The sequence below is a fragment of the Excalfactoria chinensis genome, chromosome 5 (assembly GCF_039878825.1).
Source record: "Excalfactoria chinensis isolate bCotChi1 chromosome 5, bCotChi1.hap2, whole genome shotgun sequence".
In the NCBI taxonomy this organism is placed as follows: domain Eukaryota; kingdom Metazoa; phylum Chordata; class Aves; order Galliformes; family Phasianidae; genus Excalfactoria; species Excalfactoria chinensis.
The window spans coordinates 15,735,121-15,756,770 of record NC_092829.1 but is presented as its reverse complement, the minus strand read 5'-3'; the positions used below and the strand labels follow the sequence as shown (position 1 = coordinate 15,756,770).

Below are 21,650 nucleotides of genomic sequence, written 5' to 3'. Positions count from 1 at the left end.
TCTTTCTTACAACACTGCATTACACAAACCCCATTGTATTTGAATACGCTCCAAGTAGTGTGGCTGCAGTAACTAAGGTGGTGAATGAATTAGGTTAGAATAAGCAAGTGCATTAATCAGTATGTCAATAGCAGAAAAAATGCTATTTTTAAAGTCACCAAACAGCACCGCTCTTTACTATGATTGCAGAGATTATGAAAGACAATGATTAAAATCAGGTCCCTGCATCAAAGACAGATCCATGTTTTAGAAGTACAGAAACAAAGTTGCAGAGGAATGAGAGGAGACAGCATTATTTTAGAGGCTCTCTCTGTTTGCATTTCCTAACAAAGCACAAAGCAGCTGCATCACCAACCTCTTCCAACTCACACTACTTTTTCCAGGCAACATTTTGCCAAGAACCCATTTCTTTAAGATCAGCTGAGCACTTCTGGGAATGTCAGCTCAGAAATCTGCTGCATCACACCCCAGCAATCAGAGGAGTCACCAGGCACCCCTCATATGCAGCACTGGTGCCTACAGTACCTCCAGCAGAAGTATTACACTCATTCATATGCCGCTTTGTTGAAGATTCTGCACTTTGAGAACAAGCTACCAAAAAAAAGGTGATGCCGTTTTCAATCACAGCTACCTGGAAAAAGCCTCTGGAACCTGATTGTCATTAAAGAGTTGTCAAGAGTGCTGCTTATGAAGAAAAGTAGAGATTTTAAAGTTTTGTGTTTACAGCCTCTTGCACAGTAACGCTCAGATTGCTGTATTTACCGTCATTATTTGATTTCTTACACCACAGTGGAAAGCAGCACTGCTGATCAAATATAAAGAGGCAGCCAATCCCGATGCAAATAGAAACATAACAAAGCCTGCACGTTCATAGGCAATCAGAACTATGTCAAACAGCATAAGATGAAAAGCACAGTATATGTTTGTTGTTAACTCAGACAAATGTTTGTCTCACAGTGTTTACACAGAGTTTCTCACCATTGTTAACCAATCATCAGCTGTATGTTAAGATGAAGTTTTAAAGTGCTTTAATTACCTTATGTAGGAAACATACCCAATTATAGCGTTATGAGTTATTAAAGCTGAGGAGTTATTCATTTATAGCAGCTTTTTACAAAGCAGACACAACAGAAACTGTTATTATTTGATTTCCTGGCATAAAAAGATCCCAAACACATAGCATAAAAGCCATTTGCCATTATCTGCATTACATTTTCTGATAACTTTCTAGATAGCCTCACCAGACAACACACATAGGCAAGAAGTAGCGTCACACATACCCTTCCCTGTAGGGACACCAAACTGATACAACACGAAGACAATGCAGACAGGCACTTTGCACTTACCCATTCTGTCCAAGATGTTCTCCTCCTGCAGACCACTGAGGCAAGGTTGGGCACACACCACCTCCCACCAGGTTAGGCCTCCTCTGCTCAGGGACTCCTCAGCCTCACACTGGGGGCTGTGATGTATCTCTGCCATAGCAAGGAGGTGGCTGGAGTGGCCCCTGAAAGCTCATGCTGCCATGCAGGGAGCATTAGGCAGCAGCAGCTGTCAACACTTCATGGGTTTTGGTGGGCACATGCCTCTGCATCCTCCTTGAAGTATGAGTATGGCCCAGAGCACCCTGAGCACACTGCAGACATAGCTCAGGTCATACCCTCAGAATGCCACCGAGGAGCTGTGGTAGGCAGGAGAACCCAGGTTTCAGCCTGAGGGCACTCCCAAACTGCAGCCTTGTGTCAGTCACACTGAGAACCAAGCAGCTGTGAGCTGAGGTCAACAAGGAGGAACCAGCTGAGCACCATCACTGCAAACGAGCAGAGTAGGACAGGTGCACTTAATGACAGATCTTGCAAATCTGAGGGTTGGAAATCTACTTCATAGCAAATAGTGTGCATAGTGTGTCCCTGAGAGACAAACTATAGTCTATAAATCACTCATGCTGCAGCTTGGACATCTCTCAGGGCCTGTGTCCTCTGGTGGTCTGTTCATGGATAAGGACTGCCCTTAAGATAGAGGAGCTAAGCAGCGAAAGAGCCTCACAGAAGTCCCTTGGGCTGCTCACGCTGCCTTGCAGCTTGCCAGAAGAATTCTGACAAACTGTGTGTAACCTGTGGTGAAAATAAGGATGTTCGTGCTGGAGGTAGGACAGGTGTTCGTGTAAGTGGCTGATTGTTTGTGTGCTTTCTAAATACCCAAATGAGTGATCAGCAGTTTGTGTTAATGGACAATAAAGTAAAATTTGCCACTTGAGACCATTTTGCCCACAACAGACAAATTTTGAGGCTGCACAAAAAGGAACAAAGTAGCACTGCCGGGGTTTGGCCTGCCCCAGGTGGAAGGCCTGGGGCAAACAGATTGGGTCCTCCCGCAACCCCCTGAAATAAGCCTCTATTTAGAAGCTGGAACCTCTGTTGTGCTATGGGAGCCAGGTATCTCCTATATAGCAGTTCTCTGAGTGTCCTGAGATGCTGCAGGCCATGAGGTCATGGACACCATGCAGCACAGTGGTGGCTGGGCTGGCAGTGGGAGGGGAGCCATCAGGGGAAGATGGCGCGGAGCACAAATATGTGTATTGTCCTCACCAGTCTTCTCAGTCTGAGCTTTTTGGTCCTCACCTTCATTCTGTTGCTGCCGCAGCAGATGCTGAGAATACATTGCAAAAGGAAACTTGTGCGGATCTAAGTAGAGGCAGGAAAAATTTCTGTTAGACAAAAGCATTCCTTCTTCTTCTCAGCCTCTTTACAAGTTAAATCCACATTTGAGGCTCTTCATAGAACCCATGTTGAAACACCAACACCCGGGGAACAGTTTGTAAGATTTTGCTCTTTGGATTTGCTTTAACGGGGGAAAGCTACAAGGCAACTGCTATTCCTTTGTATCCTTTATTGTTTGCCTTCTGAAGAGATGACTTGTTTGCTGTTTCCCCTGCTCCAGCCTCACGTTGGCTGGTAGAGCCATGCAGACACATTGAGTGGCCTGGGTGTACAGCACTGATCCCTGTGGCAGTTGATTCCTACTGCAGTTAGAATATGGGTAACATCCCACTGGGGCTAGAAGTACTTAAAAATGAAGCGATTCATTTGTGGGGAAAAAAAAAACTGACACTGTTTTTCCTCTATAATACCTGAGTGTATTTTGAAGACAACACTCACAAAACTACAACTGTTCAATTGATGCAACTCAGTAATTTTTATTGCAACTGGAAGACAATACATCACAGAAACTTTATGGTAGGTTTTGGGAAAGTGTTATTTACAATAATAATTGATGAAGTAGTTTGTCTTTGGCAATATGATTACACATCAAGAAAATGTAAAATGCAAGTATGCCTCTAAATCAACATTTTCATATTCCCTAAAGATCAGCTGATTGCACTTGTCTTCGGACTGCTCATTTAGGTAAACACAAATACAACTTAACATCACTGTTCATTCCCCATCACAGTTTGTATTTTAATATTGATGAAATCGGCAGTTTCAGATGCCAAGTACAGGAAAAAAAAAATTGGCTTATCGCTGTACTAAATTAACATATTGGCCAGTTAAGGTCCTGTGACCCTCAAGCATCGATATTAAATCTCTTGGTCTTTTGATTGCTTTATCACTTTTTTTTTTTTTTTTTTACTTTTTTTTTCTGTAAAACAAAATATTTCAGAAATTACAGATCAGAGTATAAAAAAATGTACAAGTCCATAATGCTTTTCATACACACACAAATCATTCCCCCCGACATTTTACATCATGGCAGTTTTAAGTAGTGAGTGTGAATGATGCAGGCATGGAACTGGTTATCAGGTACAGGTATTACTTTCAATTGTCATCTCACACACATACTGTGAAACGTACAATGCTCTGTGAACTTAAACATGTACTGAAGTTCAATGGTTAATCTGAAAGAAAAAAAAAATGTCTTGGGATTTCAGGCCAGAGTGAAGAGATTCCCATTTCTACATATTGGCTGTCCCAGAACGCAACACGTAATTCTGGCACAAGCTGCAGCCATCCCTTAAGCCCTCAGACGATGAACTCTCAGACTGCTGGCCTGATCCAATGGGCAATGAAATTAAATGAAAAACTGAAACAGAAACGCCTTCCACTGTCCGTGAGAGGCTGCTCCATCAGGCCCGTTTCCCCTTTTTGTAGAAGGAAACGTGATACAGTAGAAAAACCATTATGTAGCTTCAGATAAATACTTCTTGTTTCAATGCTAAAACAAAAAGAAAACCCAAGCTCCCCAAACCGGGAAAGGCTACTTATTAGAACAACTCAAAGTGACCTTTAGATCGTTTCTGGTTTTAAATGTACACCAGCAAAATACAGCACCATAGACACATTAGGTTGAGACTTTTTTTGGTCAGTGAAGCTAGTACTTGTTGGCTGAACTGTGGAAGAATTGTAAGGTCGTGTACATGATAAAGCAACCCAGCTGACAAGTCTCTGCTTAATTCAAGAATAACCAGTACTAGAAGTAAAAATGCAAAAAAGAAGAGAAAAAAAAAAACAAAAACCCTAATAAACCACCATTAATTAATACTTTCTAAATAAAAGGGGATTAGCAGATGAATTCACAAATGTATGCAGATTTATACAGAACACCGAATGTTGTGTGTAAATCCTTATAAACTCCAGCTTAAAACAGAAACACACAAACGTATAGTTTGACTTACACATTCCATTTCAAAGGAAAAGAGACATCATTACAACTCGGTAACTGTGCTAAATGCAATATAAACCAAACAGAAATTCAGAGTTTGGCAGATAACTAAGAAGAGGGTTATCACTTAGGTTATATAGCAAAGTGTTGATGTATATTACATAGAGTAGTATAAATAATAAAAAAGTATTATTTAAATTAGATCACAGTGCTGCATTATGTGCATAACAGTGTTTGATATATTACTGGAGGGCCGTGAAGAACACTACTAAAACTTAACTGGTCAGACAGTCAACACTGATATTCTGTTACAATCAAGAGGATGTATGGTTCAAATGCTCGTTCGGTGGCAAAGTCAAGAAAAAGTTTTAAAAACATTTCCTATAAAGTATGCCCACGAGCTGTTCGAGCAGCAGTGGCACACCCCAAGGAACGTCTGCATTCTCCATGAAGTGAAGTAAATTGCATTGCATCTGGAATTGTAAATGCATTCTCTCTGTACTTTAATCCTGGAGCACAGGAAAGCAATGTTTTAAAAACCTACTTGGGCCAGATCAAAGGAAAAACGGTAATAATAAAACAGTATAGATTTCCAAGAGCACTTGGGTGTCCGCAGCTCCACTGACTGCAAAGGAGACAAGACACTCAGAGGCTCCAGGAAATCCCAGACTGTGCCTATCTACATGTTTAGATACAGAAATACTTCCAGAAAAATCAGGGTCTCGATGATTTGGCTGCGGAGAAAATGGCCATTTTTATCCATGGTGCCATTTGGCACACAACTTAGGATTTAGTATGTTCAAGTACGTTGACACCCCTCTACCTCACTCTGCTAAAGAATGCAGCCCACAGGGTTTCCTTGTATCTTTTGCAAAGGTAGACAGTAATTCACTTGAACATTGGAAGCTCATGCACCTCCTTTGGGATTCTTTTCTCCCATTTTAAGGTAAGACAGGAGTCAGCCTATGGACGTCACTTGAATTACCAGAGAGAATACAGTCACAGGCTAGTTCTGAGGTCCTAAACAGCATGCCTCATTTCTCTGCAAAGTTCTGCTGATCTTGACAGAACTACTGCTGGTTTTACCAGAAGTTCAGCATCGAAATGCTTTCAGAAACAGCTACGAGATGTTGTATTAAAGCCGTTCAAGAACTGTGCCTAAATTTCTAAATGCAGGCAAAAATCTGCATCAAAATGACTTCCCAAGAGAACATCCAACTGCTTGCAGCATGCAAATGTGACCAACAGATTTCACCTCCCTGCAGACTCCCATGAAATCTGCTTGTGGCATTAGCTCTGGACTGCAAGAGCTACTCCCTGCAGAGGGTATATTCCAAGGGAACTCCTGGTGAAGTCTGAGTGACCCTTACAACACACGTCCAAATGAAACTTGCCACTAAATGCTTGCTGACCTACCAGGATTCCTCTAGTCCCCTCCTGTCCTGGAGAACCTTTAATTTGGCAATACTGATAGAGTGAGGAAAACAGAAAGTTAAGAGATTCTATGACTTCTCACCCCAAAATGGCTTAATAAAGAAAGGAAACAAGCAAAACCCAACCACCGCATGTCTGGCAAGTGAGAGAGCTTGTAATACAGTGCAATTACCACTCAGTTTTGGCATGACTCACTGAAAGGAGAGACAGTTGGGAGATTTGAGGAGATGACTTTTTGTTTCTGGAAAAAAAACCAACAACACTCAATTCCTGTTAAAAAAAAAAAAAAGAATAATAATAATAAAAAAAGACTGAACTTTTCTGATGGCGTATTACCAATTCTGACAAAGCTGCCATTTTTAGCTGGCCACAGAAATGTTTCAAAAGGCGACTCATAAATATTTTATACAAGCCCAAATCATACGCTCGTCAATACTTAGAGGAAGCATCGATAAAAGACAAGTTCACTCCAGAAATCATCTGTTGATGACATCAGCACTCAGCCAAACTGTGAACTCCTCAGCAGATCAAATGAGGAGGAACACATTTCACATGAAAACAGACACCTGCCAACAGTTTATGTTTACCAGCAAGTATAAAAAGAAGGTGTTGAAGTCTTAGATAGATTATATATGTGTATACTTATAAAGATAACCTGCTTAATTAGATATTTATGCAAAATGACCAATTTCTAAGGTAATATAATACTAGTGGTAATTATATATTTAGCCACCAAGAGTCCACATTAATGAATGGTACTTGCTGCGCAGCAGACACTCATCTTGTTTGCACTGATGTACTGCAGTCAGTAAAAATGCTTTGGAATCAGTGCTGTGACTGGGCAGGATCTGGCCACCAGCAGACAACCACATTGCTTTCTCTGGAGGAAAGAAATGGCAGAGCCCCATTTTTAGTGCATTTTCTGCCATGAATTTGACTTCTAAATGTTGCTTTCTGATATATATTAAAAGACCTCCTTGGTGGGACAACATTAATGCATTAATGAGCAAAGGTGGTGGCAAGCTGGTACTGCACTGCTTTGCATTTCAAATGATTGCCCTCAAAGTTCATAAAACAATGAAGGACCAAATTCTCCTGTGCAGGACTGTGTGGTTCAATGCCTGTGCACTCTGCCTGCAGACTGAGGGGCTTGGGACTGTCCCATTCTGATCACACTGAGAGGGCTCTGTCGGAAAGGAAAGATATGGCTCATCCATCTCTGTGCTCCATGGCCAACAGAAAACTTTGTTTTCCCCAACTTTATCTCAAAGGCTGTTGGCAGCCAACAGGTTTCATACCTGTGTACTCCAATTGTAATACGCTGGCCATCAACCCTGCACGCCTCAGCCCCAGGACCAGCAAACAGGAGAGCACAGAGCTGCTCCCTGCACCATCCTCGGCTCTCCCCTTCCTTATCTGCATAGCTGGCAATTGTGCTGGGCTCCAGCAGCTGTCAGACAACCCTTCACAAGGCAAGTCCTGGATCCCGGAGCACACTGAGTGAGATGGGAGGAGAGGCACAATTTTGGCACACTGCCCCCAGCGTGGTCCTATTCTTTGTATTACAAAACATCTGCAGAGCACGAGAAGGCTGCCAGGTCCAGCCCAGCCTACCCATCGGTCTTTCCACTTCCTAACTGCATATACACCAAATGCAACTCTCACTCCACTGAGTGGGAAGTCAGATCCTTCCCTAACTCACTCTTCAGGAACTACATCCACCTCTAAGTGATGCTGCTGACTGGAACAGTTTTGGGGATACAAACCTGTATTCTTTACAGAAACCATTTCATTCTGTTAAGTGGCAGGGTTTCCCAGCCCCTGGGGTTTCCTCCTTGTCTCTTGGATATTCTAAGTACGGAACATTTTCATGCCAAACTGACAAATCCAGGTGAGAGAGACTGTATTATCTATTTCACGGCTTCTCTCCGCTGCACGGATCTCCAATCTAAGAATCACTGTGCCAGGAGAGAAGTCCTATACCTGAATCACACCCTCTGTTGCACTGTTTTTTTCTTGGGACACCTCAATAAGGCTCTTAAGAACTTCATTTTCTCACGGCAAATCAGCAAAGCTATTTTCATGTCTACTTATTCCTGAATCAAATCAGAGAGTTTTCCTCAATTAATCTCCCATTATTCTCTTGATTCTGTCATACACACTCACTACTAAACTTGCCCTCAGATTATTGCGTCATGTTACACATGTACAGACGAAGAAAGGACACACTTTTACTTATTTTTCTTTTTTTTTTCTTTTTTCTTTTTTTTTTTTTTAAAGAGAAGTAGGGAGAGGGGGCTGAATGTGCAGACAAGGCAGTATAATTCAACCATCCAAGCCCTACCAGAGCATGAAGATTTTATTTTTTAATATTGCAGAGTAAGTTTCCCAACAGTCAGTGTTTGTCCCTGAAGAAGGTTAAACCTTAAACACCGGCTTCAAAAAAAAAAAAAAGAAAAGAAAAAAAAGGAAAAAAAATAATAAAAACAAATTAAAATAAAAATTAAAAAATTCCACAACGAAACAACCCAACGAAAAAAAAAAAAAGAAATGAAAACAAAAAAGAAAATAATCCAACCAAACTCTAAGCCTAAGGGCTTAAAAATTAGAGGCATAGCCTTTTTCTCTATTTTCTATATTTATATGAAAATAATTCATGCTTCATGCTAAATACATTATTTACCTTACATGACCCCTGTCATCTTTGAATAAAAAAAATGGTTTGCTTTTTGTGTTCCCCCCCTTCCAAAAGGAATCCATGCGGTGTGGATCTTTTTTGTTTTGTTTGTTTTTCCTGCTGGCTACGCTGGTTGAATCTGGAAAATCTGTCGTTGTTTTTGCACAGATGAATCCTGACTGACAGTAACTGCAACGCTCGCTTCTGAGGGCAGCGTAGGAGCTGTTCTGTTGAACTTAACTTCACTGATCATCGATATGCTTTCCTGTTGTTTTTGTTTTAAATTACAGAATAATACTAATGGCAGGTTTTGTAGCTTCTTTTTTTTTTTTCTTTTTCTTCAGTTAGATCAAATATTTGATCCACAGAAAAGGATCTTCCTTAATATCTACTGTAATTTCTTAGACTTGATTGCTTTTCACTCAGGCAGTTTAGAAGACACAGCTTGTTTTTCCCTATACTATTATTTTTTGCACGCAGTGCCAATCTTCGGGCTTATGGCTTTTTGAACATTCAGTAAATTTAATATAGAAGACAGAACTCAATGATTAGCGATGCTATTAACAGTGCCCCTCCCATTTCCCCTCCAGCCCCCCGCCATTTCTTTTCATTATTTCACTGAAACTCATTGCATACACAGTTCATACTTCCCAAAACTTAAAGTCACCAGTCTTCACGCTATTAGCCACATACAGTACACGAAGCACTAGAGGTGCGCTACAGTATGCACAGTTGCCACCAGTGGCTGTTCAAAGACTTCTATGGCACGGTGAATCCGAGTGCCATCAGATGGTCTGTGGTTTGGTGTGAGAAGTACAAGCCTTCTCTTTGCCCCAGATCTCTTTATTCACATTCACTCACATCCCAATTGTAAGGCCGTTAAAAAAACTCTTAAGGGCTAGGCCTGAATGACTACTAAATTATGCAATCTCTTCTAGTGTAAGAGAGATTTCCAAGTGCCCAATCTTATCCCATCACAACAATGTTGATGTCACTGCGTATTCAACCATGCATTTTCTGACAAGCCGGAGAAAGCAATGGCGATTTTGGCTTTTTTTTTTTGTTGCTGTTGTTAACTTTTTGTCTTCGGGTAATGAAAAGCTTTTGTAAATTAGCTGAGTGTCAGTATGAGTTCTATGGCTTCAATCTCCTTTAAAAATAAAAATCTTAAGGGTCCAAAAAAAAAAAAAAAAAAAAAAAGAAAAAAAAAAAGGAAAGAAAAGAAATAAAACCAAATAGAAAGAAAAACAGAAAAGGAATAATTGCTGATATTGCCACAAATCATTAGAATTCACCTGACGTGCTGAAACAAAACTTTGTAAGTTCAAACAAATCATTGATTTGTTCTAATTTTTTGTGGTTTCCTTTTGCTCTTTCTGCCCCTTTGCCGTCCGATTGGTGATGTTATTCAAACAGGATCGAATTCCCGCTAAATGCAGGAGAGATCCCGCTGCTTCTTTCATCTCCTCATCGTCACTCTCAGGGGGCTTTTCTGTACGTCTCTTTTTAAGAGGCAGTGTGTCACTTGGTACTTTTTTCGCCTTCATTAAATGTTGCCTTTTCTTGTGCTGGGATGCATACCCACTGTCAGCTAAAGAATCCTTGGTCTCCTTCCGATTTTGCTTCTTGTCCTCCTCTTCTGTTTCACTATGGCTCTCGTGGCTCTGGAAGCTAACTTCACTTCCTTCACTGCTGTCTTGGCTACCTTTAGTTGCAAATTCATACTGGTCATCAGCAGAGGAAGAGGAAACGGAGTCACTAGCAGGCGATGTGCTCCTGTGGTTGGAAGATTTGGCACTGCTGTAGTTGTGATCCTCCTTTGGGTCGCCGCTAACAACTGGAGAGCCACACGACTGTTCGCTTTCTGTCCGCATCCGGCAGTTTGTTATTCCATTCCTGGAAAAGCAAATGGAAGTAGTTGTAAAAACCACAGGGAAGTAATCCTGCTTTAGTGCAAAGGATAATAAGGTAAAAACAACTAACAGATAATCAAGAGTTATGATTATCAAAGTAACATCCACATGCGCTGCTTTCAAAGCCTGACTTTTTACAATTGCTTGCAAATCAGACTCTACACATCCGTCAAGGCAAAAGATACGTGGCAGTACAAGAGGCAGGAGCAAGGAGGGTGGCCGTAAGAAGTGATGTCTGAGCAGTCCTGATCTGTGTTTTAAAAGAATAACTAAGTTTTATTTACTAGAATTTAAATAAGTTCTGATGAGTTGTATAAATATCCTCCAACCTTTTCAAATGATGCTGCTAAAAACTTGGGGAAGAGACACCAACTTCTTGGTGCCTTTGCCTCCTCTCACAGACTCTTTCTCAGCTCTACTATTCCCAGGTAGGAGGATCTCAGCTGCAATCTGCGCAGTCCCAGATGGGACATTTTTGACAGTCACATTTCTGACTGTGACCCATTTGTGGATCTTAAAAATAATGTGATCTAAATAAACTAAGGGCCAACAAAATACTAAAATGTGCTCAAAAACAGTACCAAAAAATCTAATTTTCCTTTAGAAGTTTTCATTTTCCTCTTAGGTTTTATGGCACTCAACACAGTGGGAACTACAGCAGCACAATATATTTAAAAATTAATGGTGTCCTCTTCTGCACTGGAAAATATTATAGCATTACCAACGGCTTCACAACAGAGAACACAATGCTCGCAAGTCAGCTGCAGAAGGGATTGCTCCTGTGCAGTGTTTAATTCCCACTGAGAAAAGGAGGGGGATGCTCATCCCTTAGTATAGACATCATCATTTTCCCTGCCAGTTCACCAGCCTTGAGCTCCTCTATCAGTAACAACAAAAAACAAAAACAAGCACGGCTGTTTCATCTGTCACATGATAAGCCACTTTAAAATCAGGTCCTGCCACCTTCTTGCTTCACCACAGTGCTTTCATACAATCACAACTGCGTTGGTTAAAAATGCACAATGAACACAGGTGTTTCTTAACGGAAATGTGACAGTGACCAGACACAGGTCTGGTTTCTTTACAGAATGAACAACAGAGTATTATCCATTTTAGATAGGTATGGCTACAAGGTGGAAAATACAGGAGAGGTATATAATCCCTCAGTTCCTATTCATCTCAATGCACTTATCTGTGGAGCTTACTGAAGTAAGAAACAGCTTCTGAGAACTGGTGACAGGACGATGCTAAAAGGCAGTGCATTAATCAGTCTCTCCAAATGTTCTTATTTACAGTACTTTCAGATAAATATATGTAACAGAAGGCACAGTTATTAGCAGCCACTTTTGCTCAATAAAATTATTTTCACTTAGATTTTCAAGTAGCTTTATGATCCATAAATTATATACAAAACCCAGAAGGAATACACAATGCTCCTTCAATTATTAATAACTAAATGCAATGTCATTCATGACTGTGCAGCATGCCAGCTGCATTTACTCTGTGATGGTTTCCCACTGCAGGGGTTGTCATTAGAGGATGCCAAATGCTTAAAAGAAGAAATCATCCATACTAAACTAGTTGAAAGGTGAATTTATAACCAACTCCTTAAGATCAGTCATTACAAGGAGGCATGAGATGCATTTTAAGTGACAGATTCTTCATTTTTAGGGTAAATTTACATTTAAAGATGTTCAAAATTATCATAAATTAGCATAAAATTAAAGTTACTTGATTTTATTGGGCAGCTAATAGTCAGGGCAATGTGGCTCAATAAAAATCACATGCTCCTAGTTCCCCATATAAAGCCACCAATAAATTCTTGCTCCAAGGGAAAAACACAGGACAGAATAGGTAGGAATCCAAGTAGAATTCTTACGGATTAGGTTACTAATGAACAAGGCTTCTGACAGATGGGATTTAAATCAAGATGCACATTTTTGTGTTAGAGATCTACCTCTATTTGTTCTCAGAAACTACCAATAAAAGGAAGACAACAGTTCCATTGAGGACCACGTGCCAGAAGACCTCCCTGGCTTTCCCCCTCTTGAGTCTAGTGTTTGCTTTTCCACAAAGGGGCTCTAATTTGGATCCAAAAGCTCTGCCCGAGAGACATACTCCAGATCCCAATCCCCTAAAAAAAAACCTAAAAAATGGAATGAAAAGGCCCAGGGATTACAGGAGCAACGTCCTGGGGGAAGGTACACTACTGTGTGGTTACAATCCCACAGGAATGATCACAAAAGGGGATGATGGCAAAGAAAGACACAAAAGGACATTAAAAAAAAAAAAAAAGGTCACTTTAAAATAAGTGGGAGGAGATGGGAAATAATGCATTTCAAAAGAAGAGGAGCTATGGTGGAACTGGTCAGGAAATGAACAGCATTCGCATCTCAGAAAAATCTTTATGTTTTTCACTTACATTTTGAAAGATTTCCAACCAGTTCTGCTTGGGGAAATAAAAAAGGAAGAGAAAGAAGGTCAAGGAGAGAAGTAACAAAGGATATCTGCGGAGATGAAAATGAGTTAAACAGGCAGAGTGACTTAGGATATTCATCAGGGCAAAATTCACGTATCCTGAAAGTAAATTCATCTGATAGGTAACAGGTCAAAGCATAGGAACAATCCATTACAGTTGATATTAGTACATAAATAAGAGTTGAGTAAAATATTATCTAAATCATTAATAATCCGCACATGTTTCTGAGACGTTGTCAAGCTCCATACTGTGCTCTTATCCAGTCACGCACTCAGTAACACATCAGTCTGGTGATCTACTAGGTTCAATGCAGATCTTCAGCAGACACAACTCCCCCAGGCTTCAGGCGACAAATTTTGGCCAGCTGAATCTATTTTTGCTCAAAATTCTGTTTATACTTCTAACTTTGTCACTGGAACAACAATAGTTCATTAAAACAGGCACTTGCTCTGATGTCTGGATTAGTATTCAATTATATAGGAGAAAAAAATTTGAGAGTTGTGTGCTTAGTAAAACAGTGAGACAAAATTTGAAGAAATACCTTATTATTTCCCCATTTTCTAGTTCAGCACTTCATTTCAACATTTCCAGAAATGGACATGTTCTCAGATATGCCTGCCTCTGTAAGGAAAGGCCATGGGGCAGACCTGGGAGCTTTTCATCCTACAGACTCTTATTTGCTTGAGGGTTCTTTACCACAGTTACACACCTAAAAGTACCACGCACAGATGCTTTTAAGAATATTTCAGTTTGGCTGTAGCACAATTACACAGCCCTCAAGGTCTACAGAGATAAGCTGGCTTTTTGAAAACCTGATTCCATTCCCCTTGTAAATTGATACGAGTTACTAATTTCATCAGGAGCAAAATGGAGCCCACAGGAGCTGGATCTCAATTCAGTAATGAAACAATTGCTTTTGCACAGTGCCACTGCTTCTGCCTTTTAAAGGAGTCTTCCTTGGGATGCAGCAGAAATCAGTCTCCATTCTGTCTGGAACATGGCGAGAAGTTTGACTGAAAAATACTTGGTGTATTCCACATCACAGACAGCTATATTCCTTTGCTGAACAAAACAAACCTACGTACAGTTTAAATACCAGCTTAATCCCTCTGAACATTTTGGATGAAAGGTAGTGTGAGTTTTGGAAACAGACAGTTAAAGATACAAAGAAAGCAATATAGTTTGGTAATGTAAATTGAGTGTATGCATTCTGACACGTTCCAGGTTTGCTAACAGTCTTTTACCATATACGTAATATGATTTCAGAGGAAAATTCAGGAGAGTCAGTTTTAGATACAGGTAGTCAAACTATTATTTATGAACACTACAGATCGGCAGATAGGACAATAAGCAAGCATATGGAAGGCAAGTGATGCTCACTTGCTGTATGATGAGATTCTATCAGGGGTTACTGAGTTAAAACAAGAAGTCTACTACTGATGGAAGCTCTTAGCAGAGATACTTCACAGAGTAATTGTATGCGAAGAACCATAACAAGCATGAATCATGAACTGCTAGCAGAAAGAGCACTTTGTCAATAGCAACAGAAAATCTGAAGTTCTTTTTGCAGGATAAATAACCATCAGATCCATCTTTGGTTCTTCAGTCATCCCAAGGACAACTCACCCTGCCTGCTGCAGGTGAAAAGGGGAAAGCAATCCAACAAGGATGATGTCGGGTTTGTTAAGCTGATCATATCAGCAATACACAAGAATGTTAAGAATGTACAGTAAAGAATTTACAAATGGAAATATCTACCAGTTCCTTTAAGCAGAAGTAACCGTTTACAGACACGAGAGCATATAATCCTACAATCCTTTGGCTTCTATGCTGCGCAAGTTTCTTATGTTTGGTTTATTTAATCACTCTTGAATGATTGATTTCAATGTGCAATGCAGTAATTGCCCTACAAATCTGAAGTTATAATAATTGTAAATAACAATATTGCCTCTTCAAATAAAATTAGGCACAACAGCCATTCTTGTGAAACTCCAGTGATGGCGAGCAGTAGAGGAAATGCAGAATTACTAGTTAAAAAAGAAACAAAACAGTTATTTTAAAATATAATGCTGCTGAGGTAGCTAAGGCCTGTCAATGCTGCTTTTGGGTATGTGCGCTTTTGTTGGCTTTGCATTATATTTTCATTTCAAAATGAAGGAAAAGCAGTAGCTCTGCCAGTGTGGATGCGCTTCCATTCTCTAAGAAACTGCCTCAGAAACCTGAATGGCAAATTTTTTCACTTTGGGAAATTCCCTGTAAATTCCTGCATGCAATTTACAGATCACTGAAATCCCTTTGGAAGTTAGAAATGTTCTGTGAGAAAGGAGAATTTAAAAACAGAAATAAATCATTTCTCATCAGTTCTTATTTTTAATCTATATTAATTATATATATATATATATATATGTACATATTAATAACAAACATAACTAAAAGTAATTGAATCTCTTACATAGGCATGAAGTGGCATAGAAAAATTTGGGTCTAAGTTTTCAGCCAGCTCCTGAAACATACCTTGGATTCACCTTGCTGAAATATGAGAAAATAAATGGCAGGTAAGCAAAGAGGGTCAGTACTACACTCCATCCTGCCAAGTCCAGCCATGGCATCTTTATTAGGAAAGGCTCTGCTTAGCATCCTTATTCATCCCAAATCCTAAAGGCTTTACCCGCTCCTTAATATTTCCCAGCAAAGTAGCTGTGAACTCTGCTTCCCTCTTCTCTACCTGCATCTCAGGTGAATTTGCTGGCTAATGATATGGGATAGGGTTTCCATTTGGCCACTGAACACACTGCAAAGCCTCGTGGACCAAGGCTAGCAACAAACATGCAGCAACAACTCCAACAGTAAAAGGAAATTAGTTGGAGCTAAAAGCATCAGCTTTCCTCAGTTGTCTAATTCAGTGGGAAATGCAGGATTAGGACAGAACACAGAACCAGCAGGTTCTGTATTAGTAAAGAAAGAATTCACAATCCAGTCCTACTTTTGATGGCATCTGAATCTGACCAAAAAGTGAGGAAGCATGCCTACACAGTACAAGTACTGAAGACTAGAGTGCCATAAAGCCTGGGTCCCCTGGGAGCCCATCCAAATGATGTTTAAAATGCCTCTGTAGCACAGTGAACATTCAGAGCAGAGGAAAACAAACAAACAAACAAACAAAAAAGGCCTATTGCATAAATATTGCCAGGGATATTGAGCAAAACATCTTTTGCAGACTAACCTGGACCAAACGTCAAGGTAACACTGTGCCACAAGCTGTGCCACACAGCTGTTGAGGTTTTCTGTGGAGTGAAATTCCACTAACTTCATCTCAGGGGATTTGCCCAGTGCAGGCAGGGAAGGCTTAGACTTAGCAGGTCTACAGTGCTTTGGGAAGGATGTGCACAGACACAGTCCATGCATGTGCTAAAGAAAAGCAAGGCAGTTTACAGACATCATGGAGAAAGGTTTCTGCTGAATGCACTGGCACGGTAGTCCAAACAACTCTCCCAAGCTCATGTTCTTCCTAAGGGTTGGTGTAATTGGTACCACATTATGAATTCAGAACGTGATCGCACCTGACAGAGCTTCTTGCACCTTGCCACAATGCATGCTGCAGACGTTTTGGTCATTTTGATAGAGACTGTGCCCACTGAAGTGTCTACAGAAGTCCTCCTAGGGAAACATCTGAAGGATATTTTCCAGTTTTACATATTAAGAACAAAAGCTTGCCTTCGAAGCACAGTCAGCTCCTTGTTCATGTAAGCCACTACTAGCTTTGGTTGCTTTCACTGAATACCTTTATAAGTCAGTATTTTATTTTCTATGTATTCAGAGTACCACTGCATTTGCTTTGAGATTCACTTGGGGAACTGTATGGTGACATGGTCTGCCAAAAATACATATGATGGATCTCATGTAAGAGAGACACTACACACTGCACAGCTTTGAAAGCGCTGTTTTCCCCTGCTGTCTTTGGGTGGGTCTTAGACTTGTCAGCCACAACATGGAAAATATGGATGATAAACAAGCTAAAAGTGGTGTGAATAAAGTGAATAAAAAGCTACTGTCAGAAGAGAACCAATTATGCTCTGCTGTGGAGATTTAACACCAGTAGATGATTTTCTAAGTAAAAGCAGTGCGGGATGCCTTTTCTGTTCGTAGATTAGTTTGGAACGAAAGGCCTATTTGTGCAATCTAAGCCAAATGCACTACAACATAATGATGCCCTCTTCAACTGCTATTCTCTATTTATGGAAACTGGTGGACTCGTTGCTGCTAACTACTAGATACTTAGTAGGGTTTTTTAATTCATCCTACTTAACTCCATCGTATTTTGTTTTACATAGAAAGGATAATGTAACTGTACGGAGTTACATGGAAGCAACAACACATTGATATCTTGTGCAGGGACAGAACAGCAACAATTGCACAGTTAACTTCCCAACTAATGGGATCTAACGTATCAGAAATCACTGATTTCAGTGTCTGCTGGTTATGTCCTGTGGTTTTGGCCTCCCTTCTGAATAACAGAGTTATCAAAACATTCTGCCTAATTACAACTGCAAATTTAACCTAAGATCAAACTTGTGACTCTATTTTGACAGGAATGGCAGTCCGCACATCAGGGTAACATACTGTAAGTTATTTGCACGTGGTCCGTTTGGTAACAAATCTATCTGCACAGACTTTTATCTTTCATTTTGCTGCGTTCTTCAGCATATGACACAAAACTGAAACCTAAGTGGAGGCAAAGGACAGAACTAAATGAACAGAAATCTGATTTATGGCTTTTCATTCAGAACATCAGAAAATACACAATTGAGTAAAATCTTATTGGAAAGAAGGTGCCTGTCTTTCCCTGAACATATAGGCCGAGGGACACAATTTCTGCAGGCTAACTGGAAAATCAGAGTACACCACTTGCTATGGCTGCCCACCAGACCTGCTGCTGGTGAAAGCTGGAAGGGGAGATTTCTGACAGCATCTCCTGCCAGTCTGACCAGTGCAACTTCCTCCACACAGGGAAGGCAGCTCTGCATAAGCAGTACTCCCACTCTGCACAGCAACAGAGGCAGGCTGTGCAGACACTGTGATGAACTCCCTCTGCTGTACATGATAAGCAGAAGTTGTATGAATTTCCATGAGATGCCATGAAAGCTCAGCACAACAGGCTCCATTTAGCTGTGCATATCTGAAGAGAGGAGCAACCACCAAGAAACGGGATGTTGTTTTTACAGTAACAGAAATATTCAGTTTTCAGAGGTCCGGACGATGTTCTAAGAGGTACCATGCATCCCAACTGACCTTCCTAAAGAAATTCTGAATCTTAATATCCCCAGTAGGCACAAGACAAAACTCTCTTCTGAACTTGTTCTACAGCAGAGAATCCCTTAACTTATCCAAATCTCTCACAGACTCTTCCCTGCTCTTCCCATCCTCTCCTTTTTATTTTTTTCCAAGAATTAGAAGAGAAGACATTGCAGAAGCTCCTAAAGAAGAGCAGACATCATGCAGATCAGCAATATATTCCTAGCAAGCTATTTCTAATACTGCCTAAGGCTGGAAAAGAGAACAAAAAGAATTAGAAATATGTCTGCGTTAACAAATTACACATGCTTTTCTCTGAGACAGAGCAAAAAGAACGTAAGCAAGGGAAGAGTAAAATCCCTTATCTCCCAAATCTAGATTAGCAGGTAGCTGGTGAAGGTCCTGTTCTACCTGCTGGCCCCCTCTCACTCCAAAGAGAAGTCCTCAAAAATGTATAAAAGTTATCTATATGCAGCCTTACAACACAGCAATTTGGAGATGTCTACATAGAAGAAAGTTTTTGAGTGGCCATGGATGGAAAAACAGATCCGTCTCCTCCTTAAGTTAGCCCTGATTACAGAACAGAAAGTCTCCTCTTCTTAAGGAAGGGTCCTAAGCTGGAAGTGCAGATAAGCTGCATATTCAGAGACTATTCAGACCACTGCATCTTCTGTTTAGCTTGGTCACTTTCTAAATATGTGGATATATATCCATACAATCCAGCAGTCCCACAGCTCTGCAGTCCCCACTGCAGAATACAAGTCCCAGCCAAAGCTAGAAGCAAAGCCACTGAAGATGGCTTCCTTCCCTGCTAGCAAGACCAGACTGCAGGAAAGTGAAACTCTGCAGACCTCTGGAGGATGACCTCCAGGGCTGTATCTCTGCAGCACAGCAAATATGAAAATCAGCTGAAACAGGTGCCCATCGAAGTCCTCCCTTCTCTGCATTTTTAGTCATCAAGATTACATGAATATCGGAGGTTTTCTCTGTCTCCATTTTTTGGATGTAAAAACTGCCCCCAAGGAGTCAGACAATAATTATGTAAAGAGATTAAAAATAAAGTGCAAGCGGAAAAAAATCCCAAGTAAATAATGATGGAACAAGTAGTTATCAAGCTCCTTCATTTCATTGCCTTGCAACCATTTACTGAGATCAGTGTGCAACTGGGACAGCCCAGCAAAGCAGCAACAGCACTGAATATGAAATCCCACCCAGAATATCCAACTGCCTGAGCTGGAACAGCTTTTACCAATAATGTGAGGTTTTTTTGCACTGGCAGCACACTTGACTGAATTATCCTCTGTTATGACTGACTGAAAACACAGCTACACCTGAGGCAAATTGTTTGTGCAACAATAAACCATCACTACTTTAAGTAAAGTAAACCGCTGAACCACAGTTCTTATTGCCATCACTAGATGTCCCTTAGTGCCCTGCTTTCTGGGAAAAAAAGTCGAGCATCTTCAAACAACGTTTTACCCTTGAATGTCTCGGTATAACCTTGAAAAAGAATCTGTAATGAAAGAAACCATCTCACAAAGACCTCCATTAATAACGAAATGACAGCTATAGGTATTTAATCCCAGAAAAAAATAATCATCAGGAAACTGTCTTTAAAGGGGAATGGGGGCAGGAAAACACATCCACACTAAGAAAAAGAGGTCACCCGGGGAGCTTCTTACAGAAAGCTGCCTTCAACTTGCTAGTGAAAACAAAACGAGGTTCTTTATAAGCCTGTATGAAATAAGACAGAAATACCATGACTATCTTGCAAAGAATGACAGCCCATGTGTTCTGAATGGCAGAGGGTTTCTTTCATTTAAAATCTCCTAAGCATTAGCAAGCAGTAAATTTTCCCATGCTCCAAGCTTATGCATAATATTACATTTTCTGCAAAAATAATAATTTATTCCATAAAGATCTCACAATGAGCCACTCTTACCTTACTGCAACAGCCATGCTTCCTATAGGGCTGATTGGCAATGGCCTGGCTCCAGGAAATATTCCTCTACTCAGAACTCGAGCTCCATTCTGTATCACTCCTGGAGGAACTGAAAAACAAACAGAGTATATTTTTTCCTTTAAAGAAAACACCTGCAAAGTGTGCGAGCAAAACATGAAGTTAAGCTTTGCAGTGACTTGAGAAAACATCGGAGAGGCCTGTGTAGTGCACTGCTTACCTTCCAGCATCTCGTCCCAACTCTTGTGAATGCCATCCTATTTTCAATGCTTTATTCGTAGCAAATATTCTGACAGCAACTAGTGATAAAGTGGCTTATGGAAGCCACTGCCTGACCTAGTTGCTGCAGATCATTCCTTGCACAATCAAATCACTGGTTTTATAATCACTGTTCTTCTGGGAATGTATGTGCTGAAGAGTCAAAAACAGCTCTGAGCACAGATGTAACATCCATTTACTGTAAGAAACAATGACCCTTTACAGACAAACAGAACGTAAGCAGCCAGCAGTAAGGTGCCTGCAGCATGCAGCCCGCTCTCGGACCTGAGTGAGGGGCACAGACTCTGCTCTCTGGGGATAGGAATTTTCATTGGGGACTTGTCACTGGACTGGGAATCAAGCACTGAAGTTCTGGCCAGTAAGAATTTAACCAACATCTGAGTACTTCATTTCTACAGAGCTGCTTTTCTGTGTCCTCAGAATTTTCTTCTTCCTCCTTGTGCTGCAGGACTACTGAATGCACCTGCACTTTCCAGGGACTTAACTGCACAACTGTTAAGCCCCTGCAGACTGAACAGAAACCGCTAATAGTCTTCACCCAAACACGCTTCTTTAATGTCCATAGTCAGTTCGTTTTTTTAATACTAAAAGTCAGCAGCATTTGTACCATACCTTACCCCAATGGGGAATGTCTGAAAGGACAATGAATACCATTACTGTGTACGCGTTATCGTAAACACATAGATGCTATAAAAATACACATTAAATAAATACAAACAGGTACAGAATTTTACTTTCAAAGGTTGTACTTGAACAAATTACAGAGCAACTAGAAAACTCATTCAGCCTTAGAATCAAAGTACACATGCCCGACTTCAAATGCCCATACCCAAAATGTTAGTGTGCTCTGAGGCAGAGAAATACATCCAGGCCTAGAAACACATTATTTTTAAGCTGCTGAAGTATCTATCAACACCAATCCAGATCCATGGGCCCCTTCCTGCCATCCTGATGCTC

The 21,650-nt window shown here is 40.6% G+C and overlaps 1 protein-coding gene across 7 annotated transcripts in view; it reads right to left on the bottom strand.

Annotated features, from left to right (window-relative positions):
- Positions 1-3,171: 3,171 nt before the first annotated feature.
- Positions 3,172-21,650, bottom strand: part of FOXN3 (forkhead box N3) — a 210,225-nt gene continuing 191,746 nt past the window's right edge. For 4 of the 7 annotated variants that reach the window (XM_072338318.1, XM_072338317.1, XM_072338322.1 and 1 more), the window contains 3 exons: positions 20,397-20,505; positions 13,106-13,129; positions 3,172-10,666 (listed from right to left, as the gene is read on the bottom strand). In XM_072338318.1, the coding sequence (XP_072194419.1) occupies positions 10,117-10,666; positions 13,106-13,129; positions 20,397-20,505 (683 nt within the window). In that variant the 3' untranslated portion in view covers positions 3,172-10,116. The remainder of the gene's footprint in view (positions 10,667-13,105; positions 13,130-20,396; positions 20,506-21,650) is intronic. The other 3 variants (XM_072338320.1, XM_072338321.1, XM_072338323.1) reach the window with 1 other exon arrangement.